The following is a 13,288-nucleotide window of genomic DNA, read 5'->3' on the forward strand; positions in this document are numbered from 1 at the left end:
TTTCATAATATCTGTCACTTAACTCAATTGTTTATACATCTGCCCATTTTCTGATGTTTTCCTCTCATGCATGCAGCTATCTATGGCATATGAAGCAAGGACTTAACCTGTCAGTGGTCTTAGCTTCATCTGTCTCGCATCTTAATGTCAAACCCAATTAATTTTTGTACGGTAATCATGTTTGACTTTTTTCAAATATAACAGTGTAAGTTTAGTGCTTTTTTAAGGTACTGTGAACTCATTATGGTAGTAATTGCAGCCAATCAGCCATCTGCACACGGTGAAGGTGGGTGGAGCTATGCAGGTTTTTTTTGTGAGGTCACCAGGCTCTATGTAAAGAATTGGTAGCAGCCAAGTTAACCACATGGATACCATGGATATGGACCTTTAAAAAGACAGCTGCTTAGCTACAGTTGCTGCGCTACAGTTGCTGCTCTGTTGCCTGTTTTTTCCAGTGAGTAACTTGTAAATGTCAATCTATAGACTAAGTACTGTCTTAAAAATCACAGTGGAAAGCTTGATGATCCTTTATTTATAGATGGTAAACACAAATCTAATTGATGAGGAGGAAGTTATGAGTGGATCTGTATGATACACATTTCATTAAAAGCATTGTAATCAGTGCTTTCTGTAAGATCAGGGGAAGTTGTCTTTTTTATAAAAACGTTTCATTTTTCAGTGCTTGAAACTGTCCAAGAATTTTCTCTTAAAATAAATGTATTTATGTCTAATGGTGCATCCATCTTAAATATGTCCTGCATTAAACTTGTAATGGAAAATTTAAATGATTGAAGAAGCTTTTTCTGTAGCATTGAAGAATAAAGGTTTCTGTAAGTAAGTATATATCGATTTTCCTCTGAAAATATATCATCCCTCTGACTTTTCTTTAGAAGAGGACCTCTGTGCTTGTGCCACCACAATTTCACTAACCGTTTCTGTGGTTTTTGTAAGCCCCTTTAATTAATTATTCATAAATCAAATTGGGTTTACAACTAATTACCTCACTGAATTAAACATTTGCCACATACTAATATGAATATGAGACGCTCATTAATTAAAAGTGCATACAAACAAGGCACAGCCTAAAATGTGATTCTAAAATGACAGTGTCAGGAGAGTTTATATTTTAAAGATATTGCATAAGCATATTCATATTTGTTGAAATGCACATAAATGTTAGTATAAAGTTCTGATAATTCATACATTTTCCACATGACGCTGACCCGCCCCCTGCCTGTAACTGTTAATGTGCTGTGTTTGCTGCTGCTCTGACTTACTAAGTGCCTCCTACAAGTTCCGCCCTTCTTGCCGCCTGTCACCCGGCGCAGCAGCTATCTGAGAGAGCAGCTTAACTTCATGTTGAGAACCATGACTGAAGTCTCAAATTAGACCGGACTGCACCGAGCCCTGGGCTGGGCAGTGAAAGTGACTCACTGGTATGTATGAAAAACAACTGCCTCTGTTCATTATGGACGGTTTATGGATCTGTGTGTGAGTGGAAAATAGACACTGAGCCTCTCCACTGATGGTTAATTCTCCTCCTCCTCCTCCTCCTCCTCCCTTCTCCCTCTCTCTCTCTCTCTCTCTCTCTCTCTCACACACACACACACACACACACACACACACACTGGTGATATTCAAATGTCTGCAGGAAGGCTAAAAAGGCAGAGGGAGTGGGCATGCAGGAGGAGTGGGAGCGCCGTCTCGTGGTGATTTCACCAGGAGCCACTTCCAGGGCTGAATTTATGGCACACAGCTGTTGAGTGGCTGACAGACGTGTGAGGAGCTCAAGCGCTGCTGCTGCTTCTCAAGCGTCTCACACCAGCTCGAGCTCTGCTCACCGTAGCGTAGGAAAGAGGACTGCTCTGCCACAACACACAACAGTGAGTACTCTGCCTTTTCCAACACAACTAATCCGTGTGTCAGCTCTGTTTCTTTTCCTCGCCTCCTCTTTAGATAAAGTTGGAGTGTTTTTTATATTGACAACCTTTGACCTACTGTCCATTCTTTATCCAGTTTTTTTTCCTTCTTTGGGACTCATGTGTTTCACGTTGTGCTCTTAACACTTTGTCGTCCGCTCAGAGGTAGTTTGGGGATTTGGAAACAAATGTTTGGTTGCCAGCTGTCTGCAGTTTTACCATACATGGCCAGTGATATTGAAATACAAAAATAACTTAGCAAAAGAGCAACTTCCTAATGTTTTATGTGTGTAATGGGCAATACCTCAGTGTGTGTCCATTAGTTCTACCTATGTAGTATGTGTCTCTTGTCTCTGTGTGTGTTCTATGGAGCTTTTTTAAATTTAGGCCTAGTTCACAATGCTGTGTCCTATTTTTAGAAGTTAAGGCATCACAGCAGAGTGGAGACATGTTGTCGGCCACTTACTGGACAGACAGACAGACAGAAACTCCAGAAGCCCCGTGCTCAGCTTTCAATTGCTCTTCACTCCACTCACACACAGCTTCTCTGCAAACCACCGGCCAAATGATTTGAGCTTTTCTAACTCGCTAAAAAACTTTCTTGCGCTGCGTTCGCTGCAGTTCGGTCAGGTCAAGAGCTCGGCTCAGAGGGAAGCCTGGATTCTCAATCACAGCCAGACCCTGTGGACTTCTGGGCCAGCGGTTCGCCTTGTCTGGCCGGGCCCTCGCTCTCCTCCGGAGGTCAGAGACAGAGCCTGGCAGGGAGCATCACTTGTTTAAGGTTAATTGAGAGGATGCCCTCAGATGAATAGCCCCGCTAACAGCACTGAACCAAGTATACTCTTCATCCTGGAGAGCAGAGGACTGTGAGAGGTCTACAGTGCCTTTGAAACTTGCATTTAGTTGTGGGATAGTAATAGTATCCATATTTGTAAAGTTTTAGCATCAAAAATCTAATTTAAAAGAATAAGTTTCTACTGCCAAGAATTTAAATAACTACTTTCTCTTAAAGCTCTATGGTCAGACTGAATTTCCGATCATAATGTTTCATAAATTGAGCATTCCTGGCACTTGAGCACAGAGGCTGTTCGTGGAGTGTTTATTTGGGTTGCTATGGAAGGATCAGTCTGCGGCTGAAGGGCTGGTGGTAACAAACTGAAACTGGATCTGGAAGACGCCTTTAAAGATCCAGCCTCAAAAGCTGCTGTTGCTGCTGCTGCTTCCTCCAGCTGCTGCTAAAGTGAGGAGGCCTCCTAATGCTTTCATTTTGAAGTAATTAGCCTGGGTTAGATCAAATCCATTAACATCATAATGAACAAACCCAGAGCTCTTTCATCCTCACCACTCATTTACCCAAAGTGAACAGTTAGGCTGATCAACATGTTAACACGCAAATGATCTGTGGCTGGTAATAGGTGCTGAGTGAAGACGCAGGAGTGTCAATTCAACAGACCGTCACTATGGAAAAACCCAAACTGAATTTATGTTGATATGACATGCTGAAGTATAAAAATATATATCTTCACTAAAAGTTGCTGCTGCAGTGCTGCGATTCAATTCACCATCATGACTCATTGTCACAAGTCCGATTAATAAATATAAATGAGGTGAGATATGAAAAAAAAAAACATTCCACATAACTTACTCCTTATCAACTTTCCACTCCCCTGTGGCACACAACATTTTTTCATTCCTTTTTTTCAAGCAACTTTCATTGGTTTGGTTTTTGAAACAAGGGCTATTCATCACAGCTGGGCTCGTGGACCATGTGACAGGTCCTGTGGAGAGGCGCATTCGGTCATAGAAATACTCTCAGCTTTTTTATGCCCACACACACCTCCTCCCTGTGTTTACTGCAAAACAGCAAGAAACGAGCCATGGAGACTATAGGCCTTTATCATCGTCTCTGTGAAACATCTTCTCCCAGGACCTCAGAGACCCGAGCAGCGAGCGCTTCTGCTTTTATCCATCATCCCATGCTTAGAGGGTGGAACATTGTTTACCTTCATTATTCATACAAACACAATTTTCGTCCATGCAGTTTTGTCACTTTGTCGTCTGTCAGCCCTCTTTCTTCTGCTCGTATCATCATCGCCACGAGACTCACAGTGGGATGATGTGCCCGGCTTAACATCTGTTAGTGTCAAGGAAGAACTTTTTTTGGTATGAGAAGCGGCTCCGTTAACATGATGGAAAACGCCTTTAGTGTGGTAGAAAGATGCAACACCTGTCCTGCATGTAAATCAGCCTGGTGACTGGAGGCGGGGTCCCACCGAGTTCACTGAACGCCACAGAGACAACCTTAGATACATGTTTGTTCTGATAACTCCTATACAGTTTGAGGTGCAGTTGTGGAGCAGTTTGTTGTGAATACAAAAGCAACAATCTTTGTTGTATTGATTCAAAATTATCTACAACCAACAGCATTTTCCTCAGGCCTTGTTCTCGGTGAGCGCAGCTTTTCTCTGCAGCCTGCATCTGGTTATTAATGCAGATTAATCAATAGGAAGTGACACTGGCCCTTCTCTCTGCAGCTCTGTGAGGCGGTGTGATCCTTTGGCGGCAATGTGCGAGAACACACACTTATTGTGCGGTTGTGAAATCTGTCCCTGAGGTTCCCTGTTGTCACGGTGTCAGATGGCCCAAATGTGCTGACTGGGCCGCACATCTGAACCTGCGAGTGAGCTCGGTATGTGCTCACGTGAACTGCATACACAAAACTATTATTGTGCCATAACTTAACAGACACTGGCTGCAGTTTGAAATATGCTGACATTCACCTCGGTGGTTTTTGTCATTGATAGGCTGCTGCTGTGTGGCCAGAAAGCACAACCCTGCTCTGTAATAAGTGGCATTTTCCTTTGCTTTTGCCTTTTGCCTTTTTTTCCTTTTTATTTTGTGAAGCGTTGCTGGAAATTCAAGTCAAGTTTTCCACTGGTGCAGTGAGCCAGATATCCACTGGGTCCGTGCACCAGATCTGGGCTCATGAATAACACACTGTACGTACTCTGTGTGAACGAGGGGTTGCATAGAAGTTGTAATCAAGCTATTTGTGTGTATTACATTACGCTGAAAGGCTGGTAAAATGGAACAATGTGAAGTTGGAAGTGTGAAAGAAAAACCCTCCCAATGACTCACTCCAAAGAGTAGAGACACCTCAGACCAAACCCAAAGGATGTTTCTTTCTATTTTATACATTGTGGAATTGTATTAGATTAAAATATTGATATATCTCACTTATGCCTGAGTTCTTCCTCTAAAACATTCAGCAATAATGTAAAAGGCTCCAAATTTTATGAAATGGTTCAGCTATAAGGACCCAGAAAGGAAAAATTTAAGCAAAGAATCACAGTGACTCAGGTGCACAGGAAAATTTAAAGCTGTTATAATATAAAAAAAATTCATATCTTTCAGTTTTCCTCTAACATTTTCATTTTTTAACTTTACTTTAAACTTTACATCGCCCTACCTGCCTAGCACTAAACACCTGAAGGACAAAGTTAGCAGGTAGCTGGTGAATATAATGGAGCATTAAGGAGGTGAAGAGACACAGATGTCCCTGAGGAGGTGGTGGAGATCAAAACAGAGCTAAAAAGGAGGATTAATATTGGACACCAGAAACCTGACTCCCAATGCTCTGTTGGTTTTGTCAAAAAGAATCCTCTCTGTGTAGGCAGCTGACCTATATTACACATAAATAATGATACTTTCCATGGCCTGTTTTCTCTGATTCCTTACAAACTCCCACTGACACTGTGTGCCACATGCCATATCCAGTCTCACCGAGCAGCACGGAAGAGTAAAGTCTGTATGTTTTCTTTTTCTCTCTGTCTCTCTCTGTCTCTCTCTCCTTTTCAACATCTGTTAATATTGCCCGGCGCACCTGGCTCTGCGTTGCGCCCAGCCAGCAGATGGTGCGTGAGCAGTATGTCACCACCACCCAGGGCAGCAGCTCGCCCAGGCCGGTGCCCGACCACGTCTACAAGATCGGCATCTATGGCTGGAGGAAGCGATGCCTCTACCTGTTTGTCCTGCTGCTCATCGTCATCTTGGTGGTCAACTTCGCTCTCACCATCTGGATCCTCAGGGTGATGTGGTTCAACACGGTACGCATGCATGACTCACCTATAGGCAGTTTGTGTTTTCAGCTGGGAGGATTTTCCACTTGCTTTGTTTCTCACCCCTCTTCCTTTGTATTTTGATGTTTTGATAGTGGATCACAGTGTCACCTGCCTATTATGCAACAGTATCATCCACTATTAACTGATAGTTGTTTGCTTATATAGGATGGCTGATGTGTTTGTTATTTCATGGGGTCTTGTCAGCTTTCTGACTCCAGTCCAGATGGCAACCGTGGATTTATGCAGAAACAGAACAAGAGCTGCAACACACACACACACACACATACACACACACTGTCGTGAAGTGCCTGCACAGCTAAAGCAACTGGATGCTTTGTTCTGAGATGGCCTCTACGTGCCACAGGGAACATTGCGACATGTGTTTCACACTTGGAGGTCTATGAAGTGACTGAATGATGAAATCCAAATGCCTCAGCTTCTATACTTCTAAAAATGTGCGTGTGAACTCATCACTTTGTGTCTCGCAGGAGGGGATGGGACACTTACAAGTACACTCAGATGGGGTCAAGCTGGAGGATGGCGAGTCGGAGTTTCTGCTTCCCGTATACGCTGAGGAGATCCACTCCAGAGAAGTACGATAATCAGGAACACACACTTCTCTTGCTCCTCTTGCCACATTCTTCTCCACTCTGCTTTCTCTCTTTTTCTCTCCCCTCTACCTCCTGCCTTCTTCTCTCTTCTGTCTTCTTCTAAGTTCACTGTCAGGCAGCAGTTTAAGTAGCCCATTATTTCATCTCATTGTTTACCAAATTTAAATCAAGGTTTCAAGTTGGATCTGTCCAAACTACATGTCCTGTAACCACCTCAATCTAATTCCTTGTAGACACTCGAGCAGTTTTTATTCAGTTATATTCCTGACTGTACTCTTTTTTCGGGGGGAAATGTGTTAGAGCAAACTGGATTTGGCAGTCCCACACAGTGCACGTGGTGGTGCAGAGAGCTCCCCATTAACCTCCGGGATATTTGTGGTGGAAAGTAGTTTATGGCCTGCCTGCTAGCAGCAGATGGGAACACTTTGCTGCAGTTGTTTACATGTTATGGCTTTTCTTGCTCATAGCAGCATTTTTTTTAGCATTCTTTCTTACTTTATGGGCCTCATTAACTAACCAGTGTATCCCTCATTATGGACGGACAATTTCTCCAATCTAGTGTAGTGGATTTCTAATGAGATTTAGGAGTTTGTGAGCTACTGCTTTGCCTTTGAGATGAAAAGTTAAGTTACAACATTTATATAAACAGGATTTCTAACAGCTAACAGTTGTTCCAAGGCTACCTCCTTTACACGTTTTACAAAAGCTCCTATTTCTGGTGGTTTCTGACAATACTTTCTCCTAACCTCCTTCTAACATCATCCCCTAGTGTTGTTATAAATATAAATAAGTGATTAATTACGACTCCATACACTTCTGAATGTTAATATTTAGGTCCATAAAAATTGGTCCATTAGAGCAAATGTCTCTGGAAATGAGGGACAAAGCCACTGTCACAAGTCATTTTTCTTTCATTTAGCTAACTATATTTATCCATTTACTTACTTTAATTTAGATTTAAAAGCATTTTACTTCTCGGGAAGGGGTACAAACTATAAATAGAGCAATGCCACAGTTACACTAATGTCTGATTTCATGCTGGACATTCATTCCATAATTGTCAAGATAACTCACTCAATACTACAAATGTGAAGCTGTGGGTGTTAGATGACAAATTAGAGATCACAAAGTGATTAGAATTCATCATCTGGGATCCATGCAACACAGTCAATACTTATTGAGATATTTCTGTCTGGATCAAAGGAGCAAATCAGTAGTTCAACTAACTGGCACTGTGCTTTCACATGGATTGGAGACATACAGTGTATCATGTGATATCAGTACACAGCATGGTAACATGACAATATTGCTTTATTTCTTTCTTTCTTTTTTGTTGTTGCAGGATTCTTCCCTTCTTGTTCACTCATTGGAAAATGTTTCCCTTAATGCCCGCAATGAAAACGGTGATGTCACGGGGAGGATATCAGTGGGTGAGAGGCTGAAAGAGCACACACAGACTCACACATACAGACACATACAGACCCACAGACACACATAGACACATACAGCACTCATGCATAACAAAGTATCCCTCTGATGTATGAGGGCAATAGTAAAGTCATTCATGCACTTGTCCTGCAGCAATTCCTCATCCAACATTAACAGTGACAAGAGGCCATCTTTCCATTTACAGTCTCCTCCATTTCCATTTAAAATCCATTAAATGCAACATTCCTCTCTCTACCACTGCTTCTGGATGGTTCTGTATTACACAGAGGGCCCAAGGCCTGTGGAGGATCATATTTGTACGTCTTTTACAGCTCACCGACGGCTGCGTTGGGGTATTTTGTCATAATTAAAAGGCCAACAAATGACCCAACTAATTGCTGTGTTCCACAGTCCCGTTATGTGTCCTTGATCATTAAGCCATAAAAAACACAGCCTGCATCCCCTCGGCCCTGTGTGAATGAATCTGAAACGCTTGTTAGGGGAGATTGCACGCCGGCTCACAGTTGTAGGTGCTGAAGTGGTTGAAATCTCCCACCGACAGATCTACCTGCTTTAAATGTGCCTCTCGCAGGGCTGTGAACATTGCTGTAGTGGAGGATGAAGTGAGATAACCTCAGATGCTGCTGCTTTTCTATCTTTTATCCGTTCATTTCTTTTCAGCGGGTTGTTTACTCACCTTTGTTGCCACTGTACTGCTGTTAGTGGTGAGAGGAAAGCATGAGTGCGTCTCATTATATTCTCCAAACACCGCAGCTTTGACACATAGTATAACAGGGACAGAAAGTACACATTTTGATGATTGATTTTTTTCATTCACTTCTGCCAAACCCCTTCAGGTATTGTTGTTGTTGTTGTTGCAGGTCCAAAAGAGGCTCAGGGACACGCTCGAAATCTGCTCATTAACTCCCAAAATGACAACATGCTGTTCACTGCAGATGGCGACCAGACTGTGATTGGACCGGACAAACTACGAGTCACAGGTATAAAAACGGCTTCCACCTGCTGTTTTCTTGGAAATGTCACACACCTCTTGGCGAAAAAATACTTTTTTTTTTCTTTTTTGGGGGATTTGGAAAAACATAATATTGACAACAGATGTGAACTCAACAGGAGCTATTTGGTTTGATGGCAGATATGTGTGCAGCAATCCAGCAACCAAGGACAAAGACGCACACTGTCAATTTTACAATCATTCATCAGTCACGTACAGCGGAGTGGATATCTGTAGTGTGCACCTATGAGATGGATGAAATGTCACGGAGCACAGTTATCTTAACCTGAGCATGCGTTAATGCCATGTAGGAGAGATCAATCACATTAATGGAAGATTCTAATCAGGTATTTCCTGAGCCAACAAAAGCAACAGCACAATATGTCATATGAAAGGGCAAAGTATTAAAATATCAGGCTGATCTGTCCCCCATCATCTTCCTTGTCCTGTATTCCCAGTGTCTTCAGTGTCCATTGTGTGTGTCGATGGTGCTGCGGGTCACTGACTACACACTGTGATGGCTGATTAATGTTGAAGGGAGTGTCAGCTGATAGCTTCATTACGCCCGGGGTCATTTTGATCCGCAGAGAGCAGCGTGCAGCAGCAGAGGAGGAGATGTTTTCTGAAATCCTTGAAACAGAGCCTCTGTGCCCGCTGTGGGGGGAGTGGTTTCAACCACTGCAGTTGGACCCACATTCTGTACAGTGGGCTGGGAGGTTTTGGATCTAATGTTCTCACTCATCTCCCTTTTTTCCTCCAATACTATTTCAAATTTGCGGCACCCGGTTATCAGAGGCTTGTTTAAAAAAGTTGAACATAATTTAACCTTCATATATACAGGAAATATGTTTGAAATCACAGAATCACTGTACCACAAGCACGTGGTAACAAGGTCAAAAATGTGTGGGTCGCTGCAGCAGGATTGATGTAAATGTATGCCTCGGTTTCTGCGTCAGGTCCTGAGGGAGCTCTGTTCCAGCATTCAGTGGGGGTGCCCCAGCTGAGGTCTGAACCTTTGAAAGACCTGAGGTGAGTATGCCAGCAAACTTGCATGGGTCAGGTCACTTGGTAAGACTAAAGCAAACACTAAATGTGTATGAAATCCACAGAAGACGTACAAATCATTATTTTATGTCGAATATAAGCCTCTAATTTCACCAACGTTACCCTGACATTACTGTGATGCAATGAAATAAACATGAAACTTTGGAGTTAAGAAAAAGTAGCATTTAATAAAAACAAAGGAAGTTGATGTGAATGAGAGCTGTTTCTATGAAGCTGTGCTGTTTTTTCTTCAGGCTGGAGTCTCCTACTCGCTCTCTCAGTATGGACGCACCAAAAGGAGTTCATATCAAAGCTGTATCTGGCAACATTGAAGTTGCATCCAACATGGATGTTATTCTGCAGTCTAGTGATGGACTGGTAAGAAAAACACTGTCTACTTCCATAACTCTGCTGCACATCGTCTCCAAACCAGTTTTTATTTTATTTTGATTGACAACAGAATACACAGTAAGCTTTTCAGCAACTCACTGCTTCAGACTTTTTTTTTTTTTTTTAGCTCTGCCTTTACATTTTGTACTTTTAAAACATTTTGTAGGGTTTTGCTGTGATGAAGTGGTGTATGTTACTGTTAACAATGAGTTTTGGTGGTTGATTTAGAGCTGGTTATTTTTATTATGATGCAACAAGCAGGCTGAACTCCAGTCTTCACTGTCACACGCACTTGTTTGACCTTTTTCTGATGTAGTTGCAGGGTGTACCACACCCTCATCTCTCTTTTCATGCTTAAGGGAAGAAAACTGTATGCTTATCTGCACTGAACATGTCCTGGATAATAATAGAAGCAGTCCTCAGTGGTTTTTCTGCCACAGAAACGTGAACTCTGTATCACATTCTATTTATTATATCTTCGTCATGGACCAGTGCACTTGTTAGGCACTCACTGGACGTCCCCATGTAGCTCCCTCTGTGCATGCACTCGACTGAAGTGAAGACAATAAAGCAGAGTGACATTTCCTTGTTGATTTAATGCAACTGTGTTGTTCTCCTTTAATCATACCTGCTCTCCCTGCTGTCTGCTGTGCAGCTGGTGCTGGATGCAGAGACGGTGCGCATGCCGAGCCTGCCCCTGAGCAGAGGAGGGGTTTCTGGAAATGCTCAGAATCTCTATGAGGTCTGTGTCTGTCCCAGTGGCAAGCTTTTCCTGTCCAAGGCTGAGGTCACCTCTACTTGCAGTGAGAATCAAGAATGCTAGATAAGACTCCTATAAGATTACTGATTTTCTATCTCTTGGTAGATGCTTCTTCTGGGAGGCAACAAGCACAACTGTTAATATCCGGCCTGTGTTTTAAATTTTTTTTTTTTTTTAAGATTATACCACAGTGGATATTCCCACTGGCACATTGAGGCCTGTAAAAATACAAATACCTGCTGGTGTACATGTAGGAGGTGATGGGAAGTACATCCTTTTAGTTGCATTTATGACCTTCTTCTCACTATTCAGCTGAAACAAATTGTCACCTGGTATATATCAGAGCTTTGCGGAGAACTTTTTACACACACAGTATCATGGCTGGGCAATGAGGAGCTGGTAACAGCTTACATCCTATGCAATATTATCTTGTGGTGCAATAAATGAAACTGACACATATCAAGGGCTTGGAATAATAAAACAAATAAATGTCTCAAATGGCAAAAGAATGTTATTGAAAATAATTTTGTTTTACATTTCCCCTTCTGGCTCCAAGCCCTTGGTATGTTGTATTTTTGTTTTGGTGTTTAGCATGTTTTTTTTCTTTAATTAGTATTATTTTATTTGATTGGATAAAAATGAAAGAAATGCTGGTATATATTTGTCAATGTCACTCCTTTTCCTTTCCTTTTTTTCTAATTGTAATTCAGATCCAGATACAAGTCAGGGCAATAGACTTGTTTCTTATTTTGTTTGAATTGCTTCAATAGCTTCAGATTTAAATGCCAAACCCTTATACTACCATAGAGTGTTATGAGTGTGAGTCACACATTTAATTATTTGTTTGTTTTTTATGTATGTTTGGCCTGATTTATTTCTAAGCCCTTTATAAGCATGTAATTATGCATTAGTGACAAGACAGACAGCTTTTCTCTTTGCAAGGAAGCTGGTCTGTGTTTGTTCAATAACCTCATGTATTGCCAGGGTCTACACAGTATGACTCATTAACCAACAAGCAAAAACACAAAAGGTCTAATAAAGACACTGTAGTTATGGGTAGTTTGTGATTTTGTGTGAAAAAGTAATTCAGTTTTGGTTTTGCATTTTGTGTCGAATACATATTTCATTTGCTTTTTAAAACAATAGGACAGGCCTCTGAACTGAGATTCACTTTATCAAAAAGGCAATATTTTGTAAAGATTGTTTCATCTAGTTAAGCATCAAGACTGTTTTTTTAAGCAATATTGACGTCTCATGGCATTGTGTTGATAAGTAGTTGATGTGCAAACATATTTTGATAAAGTGTGTCATGTGTATTTATTAATTTTGTATGTTGAATAAACTTTGTGCTATTCTTCTATGATATGTCTGGCAGAGCTATTTATTCTCATACATTTGTTATTCTACTGTCATGTTTTCTAAGCACATCTTAGAGACAAAAATACACCAGAGGACCCGCAGTCTTTATTCTTCTGTGTCTCGTTTTCTGCTGTTAACAAAGCTAGACCATGAATGGATAGTGTCTTGGGCATAATTATAGCTCTGTGGTGCACTCTAGTGGATTAGCTTTGCTTTGCCACCAGGACCCACACAACAGAGGTTTACCTCTGCCACCCACAAGCCAAGATAACAAATGTTCTAATCTTATTCAGAAGATGTGACTTTGGACAAATTTGACACAATTTATTTAAGTGGAATTTATTAGGCCTTCCTATGGCACAGTGCACATCAATATGTATACATGTACATAATACATGATACACAAGTACTCCAAGGTGGTTTATCCAAGGAGACACCTTCAGATGAGTCACCTCAAGCTTGAGGTGCAATAAGACAACAGATACCAAGAAGCACATTTGAAATTATGTTTCAAAATGACATAATATGTGGTCAGTATGTTTTTTCAAATAAAAGGGAAAACAAAGCTGTAAAAACACACAAGCACCACAGTCTGATGTTGTTCTATGTTCCTTAAACCAGAAAAGTTCAAATTACTAAAAATG

General features: G+C 41.4%; 1 protein-coding gene across 3 annotated transcripts; it reads left to right on the forward strand.

Annotated features, from left to right (window-relative positions):
* Positions 1-1,772: 1,772 nt before the first annotated feature.
* On the forward strand, positions 1,773-12,645 carry sgcg (sarcoglycan, gamma). 3 transcript variants are annotated; one of them, XM_085795197.1, is made up of 10 exons: positions 1,843-4,608; positions 4,824-4,918; positions 5,397-5,426; positions 5,824-6,025; positions 6,529-6,633; positions 7,994-8,081; positions 8,961-9,080; positions 10,048-10,120; positions 10,390-10,513; positions 11,181-12,645. In XM_085795197.1, exons 2-10 carry the CDS (start codon positions 4,905-4,907, stop codon positions 11,346-11,348), a joined length of 924 nt encoding a protein of 307 aa, XP_085651323.1. In that variant the 5' UTR covers positions 1,843-4,608; positions 4,824-4,904; the 3' UTR covers positions 11,349-12,645. The 3 variants fall into 3 exon arrangements, with proteins under 3 accessions (XP_085651325.1, XP_085651324.1, XP_085651323.1); XM_085795199.1 differs by lacking the exon at positions 4,824-4,918 and having other exon boundaries at positions 1,773-1,883; XM_085795198.1 differs by lacking the exons at positions 4,824-4,918; positions 5,397-5,426 and having other exon boundaries at positions 1,773-1,883.
* Positions 12,646-13,288: the final 643 nt, after the last annotated feature.

Source organism: Trachurus japonicus, chromosome 13 (assembly GCF_045865225.1).
Source record: "Trachurus japonicus isolate A0001 chromosome 13, Traja_1.0".
Taxonomy (NCBI): domain Eukaryota; kingdom Metazoa; phylum Chordata; class Actinopteri; order Carangiformes; family Carangidae; genus Trachurus; species Trachurus japonicus.